We start from the raw sequence: 26,317 nt of genomic DNA, 5'->3' as shown, positions 1-26,317 counted from the left end.
TGGATCTGACACTATAGGGAGAGGATTCAGTGCTAACAGAACTCGTTCGAAAGACGAAATGAAAAAATATTGAGAAAAATTTCAAAAGGCTATGTTGGAAAAGGCCACAGCAGGGCTCGTGCTGCAGAGCTGAAAGTTAAGAGCTCAGACAAGCATACCAGAAAACCAAAGGAGCAACAGAAGATCAGGGTCAGGTCCAAAAACATGCCGCTTTTACGCTGAGCTGCATGCAAATTTAGGGGGCTATCCACCACTTACCCCCCCTTAGTCGTGGATTCCGAGGTGGGGTCATAATCTCAACCATGGTGGAGGGATTCAGCGGAGGGGAGATGAGGAGGAGGAGAGGAAGAAAGAGACGACTTTGCAGCGAGCCCACAGCATTCCATTAGGTCAACAGCCAGGTGCTTGACCAGACGGAATTACCCCCCCAGCCCTCCCAAGCCACTAGCCCAAACAGTGAAGCATGAAGCGACCTCTGGTGAGTGTATTTTTAAATATCAAACATGGTTTAAAAGCAAGCGTTTTAATGATTGATTTGCCATCAGGCTTTGGATGCGTGCAGCCAGTAAAGTTACAAACTGAGGAGGGAGGAATGATAGCGCTGGCGTTTGGCGAGCAGGAATCTTCCAGCACAGCCATGCGTGGGGGAGGAAGGGGTGTTTAGCATGATAGAAGCCAGCTGGGTGGGGGAGGATATAGAAAATCCTACATAGGAAAGAGGAGGGTGGCTTCTGCTGTGCCTGTTAATAGAAAAGGCATCATAGACACTGTGTATATGAAGGCTGAGAAGTCAAAAGATAAAGCCTTACCATGGCCGCCATGAAAGCTAAAGTATGATGCCCGGACCTGCGTCTGTGAGATCTGCAACACCAGAGCACAGGCTCAATATTAAAAAATGCAAAATGCGACTTGTAGTTGAATCACATGTTTGTGCATGTAAGGTGAATAGTGTTGTTCACTGTGAAAGAGTATAACCATTGCTGTAAAATGTATCCTTTACATACTCTCTCCTGTGTTTCCCTCCCCCATGCAGCTGCACAGTTTTCCAGCCTCCCTACTCCATCCCAACGAGCTAGCTCAGATAAGCAGAGGAAGAGAGGACCAGATGAAATGTTCTCTGAAATCATGGAAGTAACCCGCAATGAAAGAGTCATCACAATGAGTGAAGGACATGCTAGCCAAATACAGGAAAATGCCAGTGAACGTGAGGACAGGAGGACACTAGAGACGAGAAGTGCGCCAGAGATCAGAGGTGTAGACAGGAAGATCAGCGGTGGCGGATGCCAACGCTGAGCCTGCGTGATCAAACTGATATCCTCTTCCGTCGTGGATCTTCAGGAAGACAGCGGTTACAGATGCCACTGCAGCCCATGTTAACCACCCTCAGTACTCTCAATGTTCCATATCTTCCTCACCCAGACGCGTTAGAACGCATGGGGAAGCTTTCTGCACCCGCCCACTCCAGCCCATGGACAGTCCAACCAAAAGCTGTCATTACATAGAAATGGCTTAATAGCCTTTCCTTCTCTCCTATCCTCCTGCCAACCACACCTGTATACCTTGATAATTCTCTGCCTCTTTTTATAATTACTGTTTAACAAAATCCATGCAAAGGTGAGGGTGGGTTGCTTACAGGGAATGTCTTTAATAAAGAATACATGATTTTTAATGATAGTGACTTTATTTCCTAAGCAAGCTGTAATCAAAGGGGGAATGTGGGTTGCTTACAGGAAGAGTCAATGAAGGGGTGGGTATTCTTGAAGGAAGCAACACAGCAGTACACCGTACCCTGGCCATGATGAAACTCTTTCAAGGCTTCTTGATGCGCACCGGCTCCTGGTGTGCTCTTCTGATCGCCCTTGGGTCTGGCTGCTCGTAGTCAGCGCCAGTATTTGCCTCAGCCTCCCACCCTGCCATAAAGTCTCCCCCTTACTCTCACACAGATGTGGCACACAGCAAGCAGCAATAACAAAGGGGACAGTGTTTGGCTGAGATCTGAGCGAGTAAGTAATGTCGCCAGCGCCCTTTTAACCGCAAATGCACATTCTACCACCATCCTGCACTTGCTCAGCCTGTAGTTGAACAGCTCTGACCCACTGTCCAAGCTGCCTGTGTATGCCTTCATGAGCCATGGCATCAAGGGATAGCTGGGTCCCCCAGATAACAGCATTTGCCCAACTGTTGTTTCTGGTCTGGGAAGTAATTCTTGCTGCAGCCGTTTAAACAGATAGTGCTTCGGAAGACACGAGTTCATTAACCTTCCTGGCCATCCCACGTGGATGTTGGTGAAACGTCCCCTGTGATCCATCAGTGCTTTCAGCACCATTGAAAAGTACCCCTGCAGTTTACGTCCTGGTGCCCTGTGCTCCGGGGCCAAGATAGGGATATGGCTCCATTTATGCCCCCCACAGTTAGGGAATCCCATTGCAGCAAAGCCATCCACTATAACCTGTACGTTTCCAGAGTCACAACCTTTCGTGAGCTGGCTTAATGATTGCTTTGGCTACTTGCATCACAGCACCCCCACAGTAGATTTTCCACTCCAAATTGATCCGACTGACGGTAGCTGTCTGGAGTTGCAAGTTTCCAGAGGCTATTGCCACTCGCTTCTCCACTGTGAGGCTGTCTGATCTTGTATTATGGCATTTCAGGAACACGAAGAAGCACCAAAGTTCCATGAAGTGCCCTACGCATGCGAAGTTTCGCAGCCGCTGCGAATCGTCCCACACCACAAAACTGTCGGTCCACCAGTCTGTGCTTGTTCCGCTCCAAAATCGCGTTCAATGGGAGAACCTGCCCCATTACCAGCAGTAGCTCCAAAACGCAGAGGCCCACAGTTAGGAAGAATTCAGTGTCCATGTCTCATCGCTCTCGTCGCTGCGCTGCCGAGCGAGTGCCGCTCCCTCTGCTTGCAGTGCATGGTTCACCATGGACAGCACGAGAATGCGCGAGGTGTTCAACAACGTCCACGATTGTGTTATCATCTCAGCAGGGTCATGCTTGCTGTGCTAGGCGTTTGCTCAATCACCCAGGAAAAAGCCGCGAAACAGTTGTCTGCTGCTTTCACAAAGGGAGGGTGAGGCGTTACTCAGAACCACCCCGCACAATGATTTTGCCCATCAGGCACTGGGCTCTCAACCGGAATTCCAAGGCGGGAGACTGAGGGAACTATGGGATAGCTACAGAATAGCTACCCACAGTGCACCGCTCCAGAAATTGACCCTAGCCTCAAACCATGGACGCACACCATCGAATTAATGTGCCTAGTGTGGACGCGCACAATCGACGTTATAATACCTGTTTAATAAAACCGGTTTTAGCTAATTCGAAATTATGCTGTAGTGTGGACGTAGCCTAAGCCTTGCCTGGCCTTTTATAGCCACTGCCAGTGGCAGAAACCATGTTAAAAAAAAAAAAAAAAAAAAGGGAGAGGGGAGGCTTCCAGGTTGGGAGAGTGAGTGTGAAGTTTTGCTAGGAAGAGGAGTGTTCTCTGGTTTCCTGCTGTCTCATAACACTCTTGTAACTGGCCTTGGCTAGCTTAAAGGCCTAAATGGTGAATTAACTGCTCATCTTGAACACAGGAGAACTGTCCTACTGCTCAAGGACTGTAGAATGTTTTTGTTCCAGCTGGAACCTTGGCTGAAGGAAGCAGCCTTGTGTCTGTGGAACCTTGGATTAGATTGAAGAAGGTCTTGTTTGTTTTTCTTCATTTGGACCAATAGTCAAAGAGAGAAGCTTTTTGACTGTTTAGTTTAATTTGGTTGAAACTGAAATTATTTCCCCTCCATTTTGGGACCTATCTTAAAGGGACCATGACCCCAACCCACTAGCATAACTTGTGATCTCACCATACTTCCTTTCACTTATTAATGTATGTTCCTTTCTTAGCGCTTTTCTTACTATTTTATTGTTTACTTTCACAGTACTATGGATGATTCCATGGAACTGTCTGGTGTTTGGTGGTAAACTGAGAGAATATACTAACTGATTTTTTTTTTTTAATTTCATTGTAGAGTCATTTATAAATTACTGGCTTCCAAAAGTGAAAGTATCTGGGTGCAGGCTCTGAAGGTACTGGGATATTTTCTCAAACACCTGGGTCACAAGTAAGTGTACTGTCTGAAGTAGTTGTAGTGGCATACAATGATTATAATTCATTTTCTTTTTGTAATATTCAGTTTAAAATACAAAACATGACATCTGGAAAATGCTTAGAAGGCATTAACTGCAGTATCTAAGGTGAGTAATTTGCAGATTGTTATTTTTATAGATATACAGTGAGGAAAAATACCTAATTTTCTGATTAATTTCTTATAAAATAGTAATTTCAAAAGGTAAAAAACATTTGTCTGGTAACTTTTAAATGTTTATGTGAAAATAAGTCTTAAACCAAAATTGTACTAGAAAACAAAAAATCCAGTAATAGTATTTATAAATTAAATGTATTGTTCTCATAAGCCCATATATCTCTGAAAGTACAGTACATATGAAACTCAATATCTTATGGATCATTAAAGATTCTTGGTCAGTCATTTGCATTTTCAGTTGTATTAGGAATAAACATCTGAGAATTATGTAAAGACATTTAAAAAGATAATGTAACTGTTTTGTTATTCTTCAATTTTATTTATTCTCATAAAAATATTAGCTATCACTGTACTATCCAAATACAGAAGGAACAGCAAATGAAGTACGTAAATACTGATAAAAATTAAAAACAGAAGTAAGATGTAGAAAGTGAAATAAGTGAAACTTAGAATGAGTTGGTGCTATGTAGACAGATTTTGTTTAATTTTCCAAATGCCATTTTGACTAGCCCCATATTATTTCTAATGTGCTATTACATGGTGCTTTACATTTTCAAAACGATGTCCATACACTGAGTAATTAATCCTCTTAACACCCTGCAAGGTTGAATAAATTATTAATCCTGCTTTACCGATGATGATACTGTGACAGACTAAATGACTTGCATGGAGTTACACATGTGCATCAGTGACAGAGCCAGGGTGAGAACTCAGGAGTATCTGGTAGCAAGCCCTCTGCTCAGTCATTTAGGCTACCCTGCCTCCCTAATTTCATTCAAGTAGCTACAACTGTATTGATGGCACGATATAGTAGGTATGGTAGAGTAGCATCAAGGAAAATTGTATGACACAGCAGAACCAAACACTTGATCATTTGGAAAGTAAAATCTCTATATACAATAGTTAATTTTTACATAGCTTATTGTACTTCATACATGACTCTCAAAATGCTTTAGATTTTGATTCTTGTAACATAAAAAGAAAATGTTTTTAAGGTATGCTTTTCTAGGATAATTTGGATTTAGATTAAGAAGGTCAGTGATTATGACTGTAGACAAGAATATATGTTCTTTTTTCTTGGAGTGAGAATGTTATTTGGCTTCAGTTTTCAGTATTACCTGAAATTTCAAGTTAGCGATTTAGGAAGACTATAAGAGGGAATTTTATTAATGTGGGATATGGTTAAAGGAAGGTTAAGGATTTTAGCTCAATTTGATGATTAATTCTGACACTTTAGAAATGTTGATTGGCCTACTTAAACAATTGAGTTATGAGAAGAAAAAATCTTTTGAATAAAGAGTGTTTCTAAGATTTCTGTCCGTGGGAAAAGTAAAAGTCTCTAATTTAAGGAAATCTGCTGTGCAATAAGACAGAGAACAAGTAGATGTTTTACTGAAAAGTTCAGTCTTTCAAAATGTTTGATAGTAGGAAGTTACGATCTGGTGAGGAGTTGACATGAACAAGAAAAGTAGGTAGATGGGACCTTGATTTGATGGATATGTAATTTGGAGTGACGTCCAAGGCTGAAACTAGCAATATGATATTCTAGAAAGAGAATGTAGATGAAGAAGAAAAAATAATGATCAACTGCATGATGGAAGGGGCTTAAGTTCCAGATGTAATGCCTTCATCAGAACTGAGGAGGTGGTTAGAAAAGTAGGAGTCAATCTAGGACAAGATATTTGTAGACACACTATTTTTTCTTCACTTTTATGATCAATAAAGTACACTGTCTTAACTGAGACATGGTTAATTGTGGAAAAGATGCCTAAATGGAATTTTTCTCAAGGGATTTATTAAGTCCAAATTGCTGCTGTTAATCATATTTTGTATTTCTAATTTGCATTGAACCTCTCAAAGGGTTTTATAAATATTACTGGCTAAAACCTCAAAACAGTTGTGTTAGACAGGCATTTGTTCCGATTTAAAAATGGGTAAAAAGGCCTGAAGCAGAAAGGAATTTTCTGTAAATTTTTTAGTGAATCTTTACAGCTGAAATATTTTAAAATGCTCCCATTTTGAAATTTGTCCTGTTCACATCACATTTTGGGAGTTTGAATAGCTAAAAACTCACAATCCTCATAAACACCAAATCACACACATGCATACCTGTGCATGTCTATCTGGTATTTTTTCCTGATATCTTGGACCACTTCTGAAGTTTTAAAACACAGTTATTCCTGGTAAATAATAATTGTGAATAATATAGTGATCAGCCAGAAGAATTGCTGGGTTCTGTCAGCCATGTCATTTCTTCTGACACGGCAAGCTTGATTTACCAGCCACAATCTGCATGTGCCCCTAGTGAGCGAGGGAGGGAGGCTAGGCAGGGAAGAGATTGGACTTGAGAGGAAGATGATAATTTGTGAAAGAGTTTGGAGAAATGGGATTTATTAGGGATTTGTGAGACCCAGGGGCAAAGATGCTTATGTGCAATGTGAGGCCTGAGCTAGAGAGAATTAGGGCTTTGCTGAGGCCTAGGGTGGAGGGAACCACTCCAGCCTCCTGGCCGTCAAGGTAGTAGTGCTATGGGGAGATCTTGATTCCTCAGTGCAGACAAGCTTGAACTTCCCCACACACAGCCTTGGTCTCTCCATCCACCAACCAAAAGCCTTTATCCAAACCCCTCACCCTACTCACAACCCCATGTTCTGTTTATATGGTGCACTATGAAACAGTACCATGGAGAGGAAAGAGGAGGAGGTGAACAGATCTACATGGGGGATTTGGATGGGTGAGATTGTTGGGGACAGAGAGGAGCAGGTCTGTATTATGGGAGCATGGAGATAAAGCGAAATTTGCTCTAAGTTGCTGGTAGTACGAGAAGATGAAGAGAAGTGCTTTGTCTAAACATATAGCCTTAACTGTCACCATAAAATACACTTATGTTTCTGCACACACTGACTTTAATGCTGTAATTTGTAAGTACAGAAATAACTTTAGAATAATCTCTAACACAAATCACTCATTCTCATACATTTTTCCTAAACATTACAGAAAAAATGACACTATTTGCAGTTCTTCACGCACCAATACAAAACCACATATGCAGCTTCACACAATGTAACTTACAAAAGCTGCATTAATATTAATAATTAAAACACCTAAACATAAAACCAGTTAACATTGCTATAGTTCATAGGTGTCCATTGGCTCCTTAGCAGAAGAGTCAAGATAGTTGATGGTGAGAAGGGGAACTAATGGATGAGTGAAGTGTAGATATGTCAAGTGACTTTACTGATTCTTTCCTTCTTATTTATGTTTTTCGTTGGTTGGTTATTCTGTTTAACCACCTTAATACAAAGTCAACAGAGTTGTGTGTCCTCTCTCCCTCCAGTTGTATTTAGTTGATGTTTGTTTTTGTTTTTGTACAGAATATATGTTGAGAATTTTCAAAATTAAAGGTGCATACATCGCCATAAATATGTCCCCTTGCATGTGCATACCACAATAGTCTAATTTTATCAAAACGTACTATTACTCAAATACATTGTCTCAAACATATAAGATGACCACATTTGCAGTTGGGACATTGGATAGGCTGGTACTAGGGTGGTACTGAGAATTTTCTTAAGTGCACGCCTGGTGAGTCTTGCTTGCGTGCTCAGGGTCTAATTTATCACCATATTTAGGTTCAGGAAGGAAATCCCCCAAAGTCAGATTGGCAGTGATCTTAGGGAGGTGTTCATCTTCCTCTGCAGGATGATGCATGAGTCACTTGTGAGGATCCTTTAGGTATATGTTACTACATCAATTCTATGCTACTGCAGAGGCTTCAAGAACTGATGCACCTCAGTCCCTGTGCCTGTGGCACAGAATAATTTAGTCTCTTGTAATACTTTGGTCTAATTTTAGTTGTTACGCTCAGTTTGTGGATGATTGGATAGTGTTTAATGGCCTGTGATATAAAGCACTGGTCCCCAAACTGTGGGGTGAGCCCCACTAAGGGGCACAGAGGAACATTCAGGGGGTGCGTGGGAGGGGCCAGGCCAGTGCCCATGAGGGGCAGGGAGGGACACCCACTTCCAATCCCACTCTATCCTCTGCCCCCAACCACATTCAGCCTCCAGTCCTGCTCCGTCTCCAGACCAGATCCATCCCCTACCCTACTTCAAGCCCAAGCCCAAGCCCAGCCCCACTCTGGCCCATATCCCAGCTCCACTCTGCCCCCTGCTCCGCCCTCAGACCAGCTCTGCTCTCATTCCCTCCCTACCCCCAGACCAGTTCCACCCTCAGCTCCGCCTTTAGCCCAAGGTCCACTACTGAGGAAGCCTTGGCTGTGCAGTAATTGAGGTGGAGGGGCATGGACAGATTCTGTTAATGGTAAAGGAGGGTGCACCACTGATATAGAGGAGATCAGAGCAGATAACCTGGTTGTCCCTTCTGGCCTTAAATTCTGTGGCACAAGTGTGGTAACCTGTAGTATTTTTCTTTCTTACACTAATTTCATAGCCCCAGTGCTCCACCGTACCTTTAAAATGTTGGTCTAAATTAGCTGTTACCGCTTAAGAAAGAGATCTTGGAATCATTATGGATAGTTCTCTGAAAACATCCACTCAATGTGCAGCAGCGGTCAAAAAGGTGAACAGAATGTTGGCCATCATTAAGAAAGGGATAGATAATAAGACAGAAAATATCATATTGCCTCCATATAAATCCATGGTACTCTCACATCTTGAACACTGTGTGCAGATGTGGTTGTCCCATCCCCCCGAAAATATATTGGAATTGTAAAAGGTTCAGAAAAGGGCAACAAAAATTATTAGAATATGGAATGGCTTCCATATGAGGAGAGATTAATAAGACTGGGACTTTGCAGCTAGGAAAAAAGATGACTAAGGGATTGGGGAGGGGACGGGATATGATGGAGGTCTATAAAATCATGACTGGTGTAGAGCAAGTAAATAAGGAAGTGTTATTTATTCCTCATAATACAAGAACTAGGGCAAGAACTAGGGTTCACCCAGTGAAATTAATAGGCAGCAGGTTTAAAACAAGCAAAAGGAAGTATTTCTTCACACAACACACAGTCAACCTGTGGAACTCTTTACTAGAGGATGTTGTGAAGGCTAAGACTATAACAGGGTTCAAAAAAGCACTAAATAAGTTCATGGAGGATAGGTCCATCAATGACTAGTAGTCAGGACGGGCAGGTATGGTGTTCCTAGCCTCTGTTTGCCAGAAGCATCAGGGGATGAATCACTTGATGGTTTCTTGTTCTGTTCATTCCCTTTGGGGCACCTGGCATTGGCTACTGTCAGAAGACAGGATACTGGGCTAGATGGACCTTTGGTCTGTCCCAGTATGGCCATTCTTATCAAATTTCTATGTAAGTTCTCCTTTGTAAGATAGGTGCTTACAAAACTTGTTAAAATGCCTAGGTACTATACATTTTCTTTCAATGAGCAGCAAACTCTTCCTTGGGAGCAGTGTTCGTGAGAAGTCAGTTAACTATAAAGCCAATACTGCTTTGAGCACATGTAGTGTATATGTAAGCCAGTAAGTTTTCATTATTATTCTTTTGTATCCTCAATCTGTAATATGTTACATATACCTGTATTGTGTTCATATGAATGACTCATGAGCTCCTTGCTATGTTCAGAACAGTACATAGCACTACAAGATGCTACACATGTATTTAAGTTTGTTGAAACTTGTAATATATTTTATCATTTTAGAAAGTGTGGTATGTAATTATGAAACTGAAAACTGTATTGTAATGGATATACACAAGAGGCAGAGCTAAGATTGCATTTCCTGACTCTTAAATTGTTAAATAAAATATTAAAATTTCATGATTATGTGGCTTTTTGTACGAAACTGTGTTTTAAAAAAATCTGAAAAATAACAAAAGTGTGCTATATTTATTATCATCTCCCTTGCAAAAATTGACAGAAATATCTGTGAATTTAATAAATTAGAGATATTTGGCTACATACCACCAGAACACTTTGTCCAACTTGCCTTGGTAGTTCCAGAGAGGAAAGTCATTAAAACTTTTCTGTTCTAAAAAGCGACAGTGTCTTGTGGCACCTTATAGGCTAACAGAAGAATTGGAGCATAAGCTTTCGTGCGTGACGCATGTGTCTGATGAAGTGGTTATTCACCCACGAAAACTTATGCTCCAATACATCTGTTAGTCTATGAGGTGCCACAGGACTCTGTCACTTTTTACAGATCCAGACTAACACAGCTACACCTTAGAATAGAAAAGTATCAAAGCATTTCAGATATGACCACTGGCACTCTTTATCTATTATGTATTGGTTTAATCCATATTGTACCTATTCTTCCATATAGAGTGTAAATGCTTCTGGATTGGGAGTTTGCACTTCATTTTCCATATTTTTTTTTCTTAAAGCGCTGTGTAGAATTATGGCACTGTACAATAAGTACTGTGCATATTTAAACAGAATGAAATTTGGGGGATTGGCTGAATTTCCCTGATGTTTTATTTGGGAACCAGAGCTTCTTCCTTCTCTACTTTTAAGGTATAATTTGTTCTGACTTGCATTACAATATGTTAAGACAGTATTCCACTCAGCTGGAATTTCACAACTCTTCAGAATTTTGTATTGGTCATACTGGGTTGTTTTAATAGATATATGAGGACTGTTTTATTGTCTGTATGAAAGAAAGCTGTGAACGGAGACTGACAATGGTGGTAAAACCCTTAAATGTTAAAGTATCTTTCTTGGAAGACACATGGGAGCATAACGCTGAGTTCTGTGAGGGAAAGGCAGCACTTCATGTTGCTCATTGGTTACCCATCTGTCCAATGTAGGGACATCCTTGACAGATTTGGTGGGGCGGAGGGTACAGCCTAGTCTGTCTGTCCTCTACCAAAGGAAAGTGTCTGTGATGACCATCTGTGAGGGCAAGAAGGTGGTGACATACAGGAATCCATCCTGCATATAAAATTGCATTCTCACAACCATTCAGTATGGCCAGAACAGCTTAAATGAATATTCAGAAATAGCTTAAAGTAATATGCAACGTTATATGATTAAAGGATAATAAACAATATAAAGCATAGATGATATAAAGTCCAAGTTTGACGTATGAAAAAATACATTACTTCTCTAATTTTACTTCTACTTAAAATCTTCAACATGTTTATATTTTGTATTTTTATGTTCTTTCCTCCAGACGAAAGGTTGAAATCATGCATACCCATAGTCTTTTCACTCTTCTTGGAGAGAGGTTGATGCTGCATACAAATACTGTGACCGTTACAACATATAACACACTTTATGAGGTACAAATTACTTTAACATGCAAATAATATCATTAGTTGCAAAAAATGTGTAGAATAAAAAAAATGTTTATATGAATTTGTATTTAAAAGATTTCAATCTTCAGGTCACTATGACTATATTAAAATCTGAAATTTTAAAAAAGATCCTCTCTGAATCAAACAAGTACTTATTGTGTTTGTTTAGATTTTTTTCATAAGCACTGTTACAATTTTTGCAACTTGTCTGTAAAGCTTTACAAACACCTATGGAGCTAGAAATGACCTTTTATTTAGATTGTTAAAAAAAAGTTTATAAAGAAACTTTGAGAGCTCTAACACCTTCTGTTTCTGCAGCAGTCTTTTGAAATTCAGTGGAAGAAATCCCTGGAGCCACAGAAATGCCTCATTTGTTTTTTCTAGTGAAAGTCAATTGGTGTTTAGTTGAGTTGTGAATTGCTGAAAATTTCCATTTTCGTTCTCTAGGTTGTGTGGTTGGCAATGTACCAAAATAAAAACTGAATATGAGCACTCTAATTTAAGGCTGGGTCCATGTTGTTGCCAAAAGAGCATCGGCACACACTGAATTGGGAGCCCTATGAGTAGACAGCTGGGTATGCAAGATCAATTGAGATAGTGTGGGGCCCAATTTCTCCTGACAGTCTCCAGGGACCCACCAAATGACCTCAGTGGTCCATACCCGTTGCTGGGGGCAAAATACAGTGTAGGAGCCTCCCACCTCCTGGCACTAGGCCTTAAGGAACACATTGCATGGTGAATTACAATCGGATAATGAATTAGGTTGTGTGTGGGATTGCTGCCTCATTTGCTTTAGAAGTTGTAAGGTATGTACAGAAGGAGGCAGAGGATTGCAGGAAGAGAAAGGTGCTGGTGTGGTGAAGGAGAATGACCGTGACTTGAGAGGACTCAATTGTAGCCCTGCACATGTCACTGACTCTGTATGTGATGTTGAGCAATCCAGCTAAACCAAATTTTGGCAAACTGTGTATTCTGAATTTTTTGGAGTGCCCAATTTGAAACACCTTGCACTGATTTTTCAGAAGTGCTGAATGCTCAAAGCTGCAGTTGAACTCAGTTGAAGCAGTATATGCTCAGCTCCTCTGTCAGTAAGGCAAAGTGGTCTGGAGGAATGAGCACAAAGTTGGGAGTCAGGAGTTCTTCTTTGCGTGCCTATGTGTATTGCACTGTGGGTAGGCATGTGGTTGAAGAATTCCTGCAAGTAATGTCTGTTGGTCCATGCCTGTATCCCTGTTCTCTTCGTGCTCTGCACCCAGAGTATAAGGGGCAGGGCAAGGCAGAATCACCTCTTCAGTTCCTTCTTACCACCTCATAGCCTGAGTCAGAAACCTCCAGTGTCCCAAGCTTTCTCTTCTTCCTTGTAAATATTTAAAATTTTAAATTATTTTTTGTTTTTGTTGTTAGTGTTTTGATAGTTCTAGTTAGTCAGTTTTAGACTCCCAACCCTGTGCTCCCAATCTCCCAAATGGGATTTTGAGGATGCCTAAGAGTCTGGGCTACAAAAATTGCATTTTCTGCCCCTGCTTCTTTTTGGTGAGCAATGATCATCAGTGCTGCCTCTGTCCACCAAATGCAATTTTTGACACTCTTTTCCCAGCCTAACTCAGCAGGCATTAGAACTTCAACTTCAGAAACGTTATGGAGCAGGCAATGAATTCCCCATTCACATCCAGGCCAGGGAGACCTTCCTGAACATTGGCCAGAGTCAGCACGGAGCAAGATCCCTATTCTGTGTCTGACTCTGGAGTTGATTGGGACGAGCCCTTTGTCTGACCCCCTCGTGGGAGTAAGGGGCACTCTTACAAACATAAAAACAGATCCCCTCATAGATGATCTAAGGGGAGAGACCCGCCTTGACTCTTTCCAAGTCAGGTGAGCCCTCATGCCCGAGCCATAAGAAATTAGGTCCTTCTAAGCTGCGTGGTCATGTTCAAAAGACTCATAGGAGTGAAAGTCCTTCAGTAGCAGCCTCCACATTGACTCAGAGGCTGACTTTGGTGCTACCTAAAATGAAACACTGGGACCCAAAAGATCAGGAATTGCTGTTACTGTCAAAGACCACGAGTTGATTACCTGAACAATTTTATCACTCTCCATCATACAAGCCACCTCACAAACATCAAAAGATGCATCTTTCACTTCACCTGTGGCTGCCCAGCCTCACCTTCCAACCAAGAGTTATTTTTAACATGACACCAGAGAGCTGCAACCTGGTATTGATGCTATCTCCACCTATTACTGAGATCCATTGGGGAATAACTAGCAAAATTTCCCTAAAACTGGGCAGTGAGAACAGCAGACAAGTACATGCTGGATATCCATTCCATCTGTACCATAGTTTATCTGCCCCCCTCCTCCAAAACCACTTCCCTGTCCCTTTTCAGGGACTCAGTCTCATAAGGCGGTTCTCCTTCAGGAGGTACAATCTCTTCTCCAATGGGGAGCAATACAGCAGTGTATCAGGGTGCTGGTGCAAAAGCACCTAATTAGCCCCTGCCCAGTCAGCTCCAATCAGGGGAAACAGATTGGGGCTGATGGAAAAGGCCTGATGCTGGCCTGAGGTTTGGCAACACCTGCTGGCCTGACAAGCCAAGAGCTATAAAGGCTGGGAGAGAGCCAGAAGGCAGGGAGCAGCCAGGGAGAAGTCAGTCAGGGAGGGAATTGGAAGCCTCCTAGCTGAAGGCTGCCTCTGCCTGTAAAGGAAGTGACTAATCCTGCAAGGCTTGTTTATAAATACACTGGTGCTGGGAGAATCTTATATAAATAAAGACACAGGTGGTTCGCAACACTGAAGCCTCTCTGACTTTGTAGGATCAACACTGGATTCAGTCAAAGTGAGGGCTTACCTCTCCACAGATTTCACTCCATGAGCACTGTAATAGACCTGATTACGCACAAACTTTAGTGTGTAATATACCTTACTCTCCAAGGCCGTATGCTAGACTGAACCTTCATTGACTGTAAGCTGGCTTCAAACAGTATGTACACCAAGTGCACACAGCATGAATCCCTCACTTAGAAGGAATTGTCCCTATGGTAATGGTGGAGGGATGCTGGAAATGCGTGCATGGGAGTTCCATTTCTATCCCTCACACCCAACAATGATAATTACAGAGCTCTCCCTGGTAGGATAGGGGAGCTCATATAGACAATCACATGGCACTAGGATCCCTCGGGCAGCCAGAATGCACATCAGTCTTCTGGAACTGAGAGCCCTACAACAAAACATTCCTACCATTCACACAATCCCAGCACATCCTAATAATGTCGGACAACATAACTACTATTTTCTGTGTAAATAAACAGGAAGAGATGTACTCCATCCTGCTCTTTTAAGAAGTGGTAAATTTATGGACCTGGTGTATACAGAACCAAATAACCTTATCTGCAGTGTATCTCCCAGACACCCAAAATGTGCTGGTGGAAAGCCTCAGCAGGCATTTTGCCACCTATCACAAATGGGAATTACCTGATTCAATAATGAACACCATCTTCACTCAGTGAGAAACAGGAAATGTAAATAAACTGCTTCAGTGAGCAATAGTCCTCTTCTACCTTGGACAAATTACTTCACTTCAGTTATGCCTCTCGTTGCACTATTATCTCTGGTTTTATGGAAAATTGGACTAGACAGGGCTCAAATTATTCTCATTGCCCCCAGATGGCCCAGACAATTATGCTTTACAAACCTCCTACAAATCCACTTATCAAAGTTCAGATCTTCTCAGATTTCTTGATCCAGATAAATGGAAGGGTCAGACATTACACTCCCAATGCTTTCATCTCATGGTATGGTATTTGGATGGGCATTGAGCCTAGAACGTTCCTGTTCTGAAGCTGTGAAAATGACTCTCACTAGTAACAGAAAAGACTCCACTGGAAAATACAATCTAGCCAAGTTGAAACCTTCTTCTGTCTGGGCCCAGCAAAACGATATGTCTCCAGAGGAACCTGATATTTCCACAATTTTGGATTATATTCTTATCCTCAAGATAACAGTCAGGTTGTTGAAATCTGGTCAGAAAATTTCCAGCTGTGAAGAAACCAATCCCCCAAGGGGAATCTTATTTTAGTGCTTTGAGCACTGGCTAAACTTCTCGTAAAACTGCTAGCTATGTATTCCATGTCTTGCCTATCAGTGAGGGCTGCCTACCTTGTTGCCATCACCTTAGTCAGAAGAGTAGGAGTACTAGGGGCTTTAATAGTGGATCCACCAAACACAATATTCCATAAGGATAAGGTCTTGCCTTTGCTACACCCAAAATCCAGTCCTAAAATAGTTTCAGAATTTCATATAAACCAGTCAATTCACTTACCTGTGTTTTTCCCAAAGCCTCATGTCTGTAGTGAGAAGTGCAGACTTCACTCCCTCCATCTGTAATGAGCATTGGCATTCCACCTGCAGAGAACAAAACCGATTAGGAAGTCACCTAGACTGTTCATTGCCATAGCAGAACAAGTATGAGGATAAGCCATGTCTTCTCACAGGATTCCTAGCTGTAGCCTTCTTTCAGTTGACACAGCTTCCTCCCTCACATGGGTAAAAGCTCACTCTATAAGGGCCCAGGCAACCTCAATAGCATCACTTCAAGAGGTACCCTTTCTTGATATTTGCAGGGCAGCTACATGGAGTTCCATCTACACATTTACAGGACATTACACCTTAATCCAGGACTCTGCCACTGATGTATCCTTTGGGACATTAATCCTGCAAGTAGCTATACAAGCATCCTCACATCCATCTCCTTTCTAAGTACTGCTTGTCAGTCACCCACAGGAGAATACACATAGGAACCACAACTCAAAGAAGAAAAGTAAGAAGTTACTTACCTTGTTGTAATGAGTTCTTTTAGATGTGTGGTCCCTAGATGTGTATTCCACTACCCACCCTTCTCCTCTGCATCAGTTCATAACTGGCTTCATAGTAGAGAAGGAACTGCAGAGGCGGTCAGTCCACCTCGTCCCTTATGCCTTTGGTAAAAAGCATGAGGAGGCCAGGAGCATAGATCAATGGACACTAATAGCAAATATTCTGCAGTCTCAGGTACATGGAGTGCAAGTGTACCCACAGTGGAATTCAGAAAGGGACCACTTATCTCAATAACCTCTAGTTACATTAACATTACTTCCCTTTCCTGAGTTCTAATCTTGGTTTTGCCAGTGATTCACAGTCTGGCTTCAGGCAAATCTCATTGTCTCAGTTTTCCCACTATAAAATGAGAAATAATATGGAGTAATATGCAAGCTCTTTTTTCTAGGGAGTGAGAGAAATATTCTGCAGTAGTTTTTTGGATTTGACCAGAAGGAAATCTGTTGAATGTACTTGTCTTTGAATTGCTAGTTATGGCTTTAAACACACACCTCTTTTATGAAGCCAAATGACTTACCAAATTGCTGTTTCATCTTTTTGTGCCAAGCTGTCAGAAAAGTTTTTTGTGCCAACCTGGAAAACCCATGGTATGTTTCTGTTCCTTTGCAATGTAAATTTTAAAGTTTGATGGGATTAGCTATAACAGTCTCCAGTTAGAAAAAAGGCAAAACAATTTGCTTAGGTTGAGACAGTTGAGTTGGGATAATTGAACTGTTGTGTGTCTCATGCTCAGTTAGATCTGTGTTTTTAATACTGCTAACTTTCTGTTCAGAGTTACAAGCATGCACCAGAATAAGGGACAGTAGATATGGAGTGTCTAAATGCTCAGTTCATGAAATATGGTAGTTGACTTAAATCATTCTTATGATCTACAAATATGATATTGACCTTTGATCCTGAACACACAAATTTTTGTCATAATTATAAGCTCCTGAAAGTAAGTGATGCTAAATGATCCAGTGAAGACTCTTGCTTTCCATATAGCAGTGCCTCCATTTCTTTGATAAACGTTCAAAGTTGCAGGAGAGGCTGATCTAAAATAATGGAATGATTTTGTTTCAGATACTTTCAGGTACCGTAATTGCATGTAATCAGAACTGAGATGAAAGGTTACAGAATATGTAAAAGATATTTGCCCTAAGACTGTTTGTATTATAAGCCTTTGAGACAGGGAATTTGTTCTGCTATCTCTTGTAAAGTGTTACACACATTTGTGGTGGTTTCTAAATGATTGGTGGTGATAAAAGGATTCTATGTAAACAAAGATATTAAATATTTATAACGGAACAAGCTTCATTACTGGTTAACAAATGGGCTTGCCATGTTTTGAGATAGAATTTGGGTCATTAGTGAACTGATTGCTTTAAGAGTGGTATCTTCCCAAATATGTTATGAATTCTCAAAACAAAGAGGATATGTAAATACTGCTATTTAAGCTTTATTTTCTTCTTTGAGTGATTGTATGTGTCCGTTATGCTTTGTGGGGATGTCTCATGTACCAGTGCTGGAGAGTCGTCCCTAGCAGTACCTATAGGAGTGGCTTCATCCATCCCTGCCTCCTTGTGTTCAGGGAGAAAGACATAAAGGGCAAAGCGTCCCCACTCTTCCTTCAGTTGCTTCTTACTGTTTGTGGTCAGTAGCTGGAGCATTCAGAACAAAGTTGTGGGTACTTCAGCTTACTTTTTGTCTAGTGGCACTGTTCTTCATACATTGGACTTTTTTTTCTTTCTACTTTTTAATTTGTTTAAAATTTTCTTCATTCTTCTAATCAGGTGGGCCTCCGGGCCTTGCCTAGTACTGGTGGAGCCTATACCAAAGTCTCCGGGTTTCAAGCCTGATTCTGGTTGTTGAAAGCCAATGTCTGCCAGTGACCCTCATTTGGGCTGCCTAACGTGCTGCACTGAAGATCATCTAAGAGACAGGTGCTCAGTCTGTTGGGGCTTAAAAAGCAGAATGAAAAAGCTGAGAGAGGAGCACCTCAACTTTCCATATATTCCATATATTGTTATGGAAGTGGCTCTTTGTCTGGCATCCAAACCCTCTTGGTCATGGTGAGAGAGCTCATTTACAGCTCCTTCTGGGTATGCTCCTCTGGCATTGCCAATGGAGAGAAGTCTTGGGAGATCTCCATTGTCAGTATTGCTCTTTCAAGACCTAAGACACAGAACAATCCATGTCTCAAAAATGCAAGAAAAAGTTATCAGGTTCTTTGAGGTTCATGGTATAGGACTTCCTACAGAAGGGCAATCTGGTACCAAGGGTAAAGTGTGTCTTTGGCTGGATGCTCCCTGGTACCGGCTCTCACTGACATCCATAGACCTGAAGCATTGACCCCCGGGGACCATCAAGACCAGCTACTTCTTTGGCTATGACAGTACATCAGCCATCACTGACTGGTGTCAACAATTGTGGAGTCCTGTATGGCAGTGAGAGACATATTATGCCATTTGGTGCTGCCATCACCATTGATTCAGGGTGAAAAAGCGGTTCTGGCACAGTCACAGGTGCCACACTTGTAGGCTCTAGTATCGTCTGCTATAGTCAGTCTTAGGCCTGTTAATACATTCATCTGCCTTCTCTGTGTCTGTCTTCAGACCTCTGGTAATGACTCCATATCTTTGCATGATTCCATTAGTTACGAAGCCTTTCATGCTCACAGTTCCAGACTCTGAAGACTCCTCCCAGTGTCACACTGCCTTGACTTTAGGAAGAGGATCTGGAACTGGAATTGTCCTCAGTGGTACCAGAAAATTTAAAGTCTACCAAGAGCTCCTCAGAAGAATACAAGTAGAGATGGTGGAGGAGAATACAAGAATAGTTTTGCATCCAACTATGATTGTAAAGGTAGTCCTACCTATAAGTAAAGCCATTATGTGGCCTATTAAGATCCTGTGGCAAGCCCTTTCGTCTGTTCCACTGGTGGATAAATGAATGGATTGCAAACACCAGCTTCCATCCCAAGGTTTTGAGCAGTTTTAATTACATTCTGTTCCAGGCTCACTATTAGCTGTAGTAAATTGCAGATATCATCGAGGCCAGGGACAAGGTTATCCCCATAGAAAAGGATGCAAAAAACCAAGATCTATTGGGGGAAGATTTATTCCACAATGAATTTCCCTCTTACAGTCAATCATCAGGCTCCATTGGCTCGTTATGACTATTTTAATTGTGAGACAATGTCTCAGTTGGCAAATAAATTGCCAGAAGGCTCTCGGGAACCATTCCAGTCTCTTGCTATGGAAAATCTGGTCTCTTGATCATCTCTACAGGCTTGTTTAGATGCAGCAGGTTCTGTGACCAAGCCTATGGTGACAAGAGTAACTGTGCACCATTCTTCCTGGTTGCAGTCATCAGGGATAGCTGCAGAAGTACAATGATTGAGAACGTCCCTTTAAAGGACTGTGCCTTATTCTCATCCAAAATGGATGAGGCGTTATGCACACTATAGAACTCTAGAGCAGCCTTGAAGTTGTTAGGTCTGTACGCCCAGAATACAAAGAGGACAAAATATCATCCTCAATATCAGTGAAAACAGCAATTGTAGTTCTATAGATAGCCTGACCATTCTGCGTGCAAGCAAAACTCTTGGAGCAGGAAGCCTCTGGCTCGCATATCCTTAGTCACATGATCCAGCAACCTCAAGTCTCAAAAGCCCCTGTTTGATTCCTGTGTTCAGGACAGCAGGCTTAACTTGCCAGATCATCTGGCCCTTCTACTCCCTTCAGGAAGAAGCTTATCACATACCCTGCTGGCTGTCACCTCAAACAAGTGGGTTCTGTCCTCTACTCCCATGCCACTTTCCAGTCCATTTTCAGGGACCATTCTCGAGTGTGTACTAATTCAAGGAGTGCAGACTTTAGGTTCTTTGGAAGCTGAAGAAGCGCCACCTTTTCTTCAGGGCAGGGATCCCCCTAACCCCGATACTTTCTAATAACCAAAGCCAGAGGAGTCTGACCCATCCTAGACCTTTGGAGTCTAAACAGATACATAAAAAATCTAAAGTTCCATATGGTGCCCCTTGCTCCTATTATTCCTCCCCTTGATTCAGGAGACTGTTAAGCTGAATTCAATTTGTAGGATGCCTACTTTCGATTTGGCAAACCACCCTGGTCACAGGAGATTTCTAATGTGCATGGAAGGGGAGAGGATCATTAATATTCACAGTTCTGCCCTTTGGTTTGTTGTTGTCACTGAGGCTTTTCACCAAGTGCATGGTAGTAATTGCAGCCTACCCCTGCTAGGTAGATGTTCAGGTGTACTCTTGCCTGGATGCTTGGTTGGTTTGGGGTTGTTCTGGGCACCAAGTAAAGTCCACTGTCTGTCAGACTATCTAACTGTTGAGCAACCTGGCCCTGAATGTAAACGAAGAGACATCAATGTTATCTCCTCTAGAAATAATAGAGTTAATTGGAATGGTCCTAGTCTAGACCTCTGCCAGGACTTTTCTTCCTCTTGCCAGGCTGCATGCTATGTAGGACCTCTTGTTACCATGACTCTTAAAACCCAAAGATCTTTGTAACTATTACTCTTGGTGAGGTGGTGGCAGGGAATAAATCATGGAGACATGGCTGTCCGACCAGTAGGTGGCTAGCACAATCAGTACAATACGAGAGTGCTTTCACTTAAAGCTGCAGTTTATTTTAGTCTCAAGCACTTACACATGTCCACAACAGGTTACTGAAACACCCCAAAATTAATAATTACTGAAGTCTGGAGTGGTCTTTGACTGGTACAATGACAGCTGTCCAATTGGCCAGTCTGGCAGCTGCTTTTGGGGACCTTAAGCTGTCTATGAAGTGTCACTGAAGAGTCCACCTACCCCATACTTCTGCTTCTTATTTATTTGGGTTAGTGTAACAATAACATATCAATAAAAAAAAAACCTTTAGCAAACCATTTCTAAGTTTAAGGAAGAGGCTTTCTCAAGCCATTAGTTAGACTAGTGGTTCTCAAACTTTTGTACTGGTGACCCTTTTCACATAGCAAGCCTCTGAGTGTGACTCTCCTTATAAATTAAAAACACTTTTTTGTATTTTTAACATGATTATAAATGCTGGAGTTTGGGATGGAGGTTGACAGCTTGTCCCGACCCCCAGTTTGAGAACACCTGAATTAGACAGATGGGTTTTTACAGAGCCTGCATGTTTTGAGGACCCTGAGAAACATATCCCAAAGGGCAGATATAGATAACCTTCCTGTTTTTCTAAAATACATAACTCAGCAATTTAAACAGAGATCTTATCAGGAAGGACCCAGGGCCAGCTTCCCCCTTGACTCCCTCTCCTCCAGACATCTTGCTAAGGCTACTGTACGGGCCCACTAAAGGCTTACTGTCTTGGCTGCTTTGTCAATAATTACGGATAGTGGTCTAGACATTTTGCTGGTGTGCCAAAATCTTTGTACACTGTGTATGTCACTCAAGGATCAGTCACCAGCCACCGAGAGGAATTGCCTTAGGCTTCTAGATCTCACAACTGCATGTGATCCCTTATTCCAAGTTGCACCTCAGGGCAGTGCAAGCTTGGCTGAAGTCAGTCTGTCATCCTCATATTCACCAACTTGACTAGCTAGTATACATCCTGGACAGAATGTTGGGATCTCTGAACTGGTGGATGAGCCAAGACAACGTGAGTGTGTGGGGGGGAGTCACCTTCTTTCTACCTCCCCTTCTTTTACTTTGGTAACACATACTTCAGCCATGGGGTGGGTGGGGAGCAAACATGGAAAATCTTCAGGCTCAGCCTGTCCATGAGACCCATTTACACATACATGTTCCTAAGTTGCATATCTTGTCAGATGTCACTAGTGTGGTGCTCTGCTTTGTTCAGTGATAAAGTCAGTTGTGTGTATTCTGTGTGCTGCCCTGGCTCTGCAGATTGCTGGCACAGCAGACCCTGAGAGAACCCCCAATGACCATTGTTAAGGTTTCTTCCCCACTTTGAACTTTAGGGTACAGATGTGGGAACCTGCATGGACACTTCTAAGCTTAATTACCAGTTTAAATTTGGTATCGCTGCCACCATCTAGATCCTCCATCTGGAACACCCCCTTTCCTCCCAAAACCTTCCCCTCCCAGGGTAGCCTTGAGAGACTTTCTCACCAAGTTTCTGGTGAACACGGATCCAACCCCTTGGATCTTAACACAAGGAGAATTTAACCATCTCCCCTCCTTTCCCCCACCAATTCCTGGTGAGTCCAGATCCAATCCTCTTGGATCTAAAAACAAGGAAAAATTAATCAGGTATTAAGAAAAAGGCTTTTAATTAAAGAAAAAAAAGGTAAAAAGACAACCTTCTGGGAGAGATTAGCATACCAGCTACTCTTACAGACAACAGATGTAAAACACGGAGGAGGTTCCCCTGGGCACAAATTTAGTTACACAAAAAATACCCAAATACCCAGTTTTGATAATTCCCTTAATGGTACCAAGACAAGTTACAAAGAAAATAAACATAAACCTATTTATTCCTTTTTAAAACATACTACTCTGCTAAGAGGCTGGTTCCTTGATCTTTTTCACTTTGGCTGAAACTGAAAAACTAAACAAAGGAAAACTTTCCTCCTTCCTTTGGAAACATCTTGTTTCCCCATTGGTTCCTTTGGTCAGATGTCAGCTAGGCTAGGTGAACTTCTTAAACCTTTACAGGTAAGAGGCATTAACCCTTAACTATCTGTTTATGACACGCCCCCCAAATTTCAGACAGTGTTAAACCACACTGGTGGTGATTTTTTCCTCGAACCTTAGAATAAACAGATTAATAAAACACATGCACCTTTACATATACTACTAATTATGTAAAACTACAAGATTTTTTTACATCTTAAGGACAATTTTAACCAGTTAACTTTAGGAAACTTTTACGGGAGAGTGCATTAGCTACTTTGTTAGAAGCTCCTGAAATGTGTTGAATTTTAAAATTAAAATTTTGGAGAGCTAAACTTCATTGATGTTTTTTGTTGTTTCCGTTGGCAGTATGAAGCCACGTTAGTGCAGCATGGTCGGTTTGTAGCTGGAAACGCCGTCCCCAAACGTATGGGCGTAGCTTTTTTAGGGCATGAACAATGGCGTAGCATTCTTTTTCACTGATTGACCAGTGGCTTTCCCTCTCAGTTTCCTGCTGAGAAACACGACAGGATGGAATTCTTGATCCGATCCTTCTTGCATTAAAACTGCTCCTGCACCACGCTCAGATGCATCTGTGGTTACTAGGAATGGTTTGTCAAAGTCTGGGGCCCTTAGCACAGGGTCAGACATGAGTGTCGCCTTAAGCTGGTTCTGACACTCAATTCAGGTCCACGTAGCTGCATTTGGCTGTGTTTTTTTGTCCAGCCTCGTGGTTAGTGGTGGCAAACGATTTGGCTGTTAGTGTGGTACCAAATGCTTGTAAATATCCGGCCCAAGCCTAAGAAGGATTGGACCTGTTTCTTTGACTTTGGGACAGGTCACTTTTTGATAGCATCCACCTTGGCCTGTAGGGGATTTATCATTCCTTGACCCACCTGGTGTTCAAGGTAAGTCACTCTGTTTTGGCCTTTTTGACACTTTTTAGCCTTAACAGTTAGTTCTGCCTGCCTGATGCGCTCAAAGACTGTTTGCTAGGTGCTCCAGGTGTTCTGCCCCTGAATTAGGAAAAAAGCCCACATCATTGAGGTAGGCAACTGCAGATTCTCCCAATCCTGCTAACAGACCATCTACAAGTCTTTGGAAGGTGGTGGGTGTATTTTGCAGCCTGAAAGGAAGCACATTAAATTCATATACCCCTGCATGGGTGACGAAGGGTGACCTTTTCTTGGCGGGTTCATTTAGCAGTACTTGCCAGTACCCCTTAGTTAAGTGTAATGTAGAGATGAACTGGGCATGTCCCAGTTTCTTCAATAGCTCATTGGTGCATGGCATCGGATAGTTGTCGGGACGAATTACAGCATTTAGCTTATGGTAGTCCATGCAAAAGCGTATTTCCCCATCTGGTTTGGGAACTAGAACCACTGGAGATGTCCATGCACTGTTAGAGGGTCGGATTATACCCATCTGTAGCATGCTTTGGATCTCCCATTCTATAGCAGCTTGTGCATGAGGAGACACCCAGTAGGGTGGGGTTCTAATTGGGTGAGCATTACCTGTGTTAGAGGGGTATGCCCATTCAGTCTGTCCTGAGGTGGCTGAGAACATTGGAGCAAAGCTAGTGCACAGCTCCTTGATCTGCTGTCGCTGCAGATGTCCAAGGGTCGCGGAGAAGTTTACCTCTTCCATGCCACTGTCACTTTTTCCTTCGTAGTAGACACCTTCAGGCCGCTTAGCGTCATCTCCTCCCTGGGCTGTAAACTGACTAATCTTTAATTCTCTAGAATACAAGGGCTTTAGAGAATTAACATGGTACATTTTAGGCTTTAGGGTTGAGGTGGGGAATGCTATAATTAACAGCTCCCAGGCACTTTTGGACCATGAATGGCCCTTCCCATGACACTTCCATCTTATGGGCCTGTAGCACCTTTAAGACCGTAACCTGGTCCCCTACTTTGAAGGAGCATCCTCTGGTATGTTTATCATACCAGGCCTTTTGCTCTTCCTGAGCATCCTTTAGGTTTTCTTTAGCAAGGACTAAAGAGTGTCAGAGGGTGCTTTGTAGGTTGCTTACAAAGTCTAGAATGTTAGTTCCTGGAGAAGGCATAAACCCCTCCCATTGCTGCTTCACCAAACTGTAATGGCCCCTTAACCTCGTGGCCATACACAAGTTCGAATGGTGAAAACCCTAAACTGGGATGTGGTACAGCCCTGTAGGCAAAAAGCAACTGCTGCAACACTAGGTCCCAATCATTGGAGTGTTCATTTACGAATTTACGTATCATGGCCCCCAAAGTTCCATTAAACCTCTCCACCAGGCCATTGGTTTGATGGTGGTAAGGGTGGCAACCAAGTGATTCACCCCATGAGCTTCCCACAGATTTTTCATGGTCCCTGCCAGGAAATTAGTTCCCGAATCTGTAAGGATGTCGGAGGGCAACCTACCCTGGCAAAAATGTCTGCTAAGGCCTGGCACACACAGTTTTAGCCCTGGTGTTGCTTAGAGCTACTGCTTCCGGCCATCGGGTAGCAAAATCCATGAAAGTCAGTATGTACTGCTTTCCTCTGGGGGGGTCTTTTTTTGGGAAAGGACCCAGAATATCCACAGCTACTCGCTGAAATGGGACCTCAATTATGGAAGTGGCTGGAGAGGGGCTTTGACCTGGTCTTGGGGCTTTCCCACTTGTTGGCACACCTCACAAGACAGGACATAATTAGCAACATCCTTGCCCATTTCCTCCCAGTGGAAAGATTTCCCCAACTGGTCCTTGGTTCTGTTCACCCCAGAATGACCACTAGGATGATCAAGTGATAAGTTCAAGAGCTTTACCTGGTACTTAGTTGGAACTACCAAATGTCTTTGAGGTCGCCAGTCTTCCTGGTGTCCTCCAGAAAGAGTCTCCTTGTTCTACAACAAACCGGGATTGGTTAGAAGAGCTGAGAGGCGGTTGAGTGCTCCGTGCTGCCACCCAAGCTTTCTGAAGGCTGTCATCTGCTTCCTGCTCAGCCTGGAACTGTTCCCTTGATGCTGGAGACATCAGTTCGTCCTTGGACTGTGGACTTGGGCTTGGTCCCTCTGGAAGCGATGTAGATGATGGGGTTGTTTTCGTTGATTGTGAACCGCTCTTCGCTGGTGCACTCTGTGATATTTCAGACTCTGTCTGAGCCTCTTGGGTAGGGTTGTCTGCTGCTTCTGCCAATTCAGGCCCGCTGGTGCGCTCTGGCGTTGGAGTTGTAGATGGGTTTGCAAGCGCTGGAGTCAGTGCTGGCAACGGTTCTGGTGCTGGTTGCTTTGCCGGTTCTGG

The 26,317-nt window shown here is 42.5% G+C and overlaps 1 protein-coding gene across 10 annotated transcripts in view; it reads left to right on the top strand.

Annotated features, from left to right (window-relative positions):
- NBEA (neurobeachin) overlaps positions 1–26,317 on the top strand; it is an 862,398-nt gene that overhangs the window by 278,532 nt on the left and 557,549 nt on the right. For all 10 annotated transcript variants that reach the window (XM_075061639.1, XM_075061640.1, XM_075061634.1 and 7 more), the window contains exons 17-18: positions 4,014–4,106; positions 11,457–11,565. In XM_075061639.1, the coding sequence (XP_074917740.1) occupies positions 4,014–4,106; positions 11,457–11,565 (202 nt within the window). The remainder of the gene's footprint in view (positions 1–4,013; positions 4,107–11,456; positions 11,566–26,317) is intronic.

The sequence above is a fragment of the Chelonoidis abingdonii genome, chromosome 1, assembly GCF_003597395.2.
Source record: "Chelonoidis abingdonii isolate Lonesome George chromosome 1, CheloAbing_2.0, whole genome shotgun sequence".
In the NCBI taxonomy this organism is placed as follows: Eukaryota; Metazoa; Chordata; order Testudines; family Testudinidae; genus Chelonoidis; species Chelonoidis abingdonii.
This window is presented reverse-complemented; position numbering and strand designations above follow the sequence as displayed.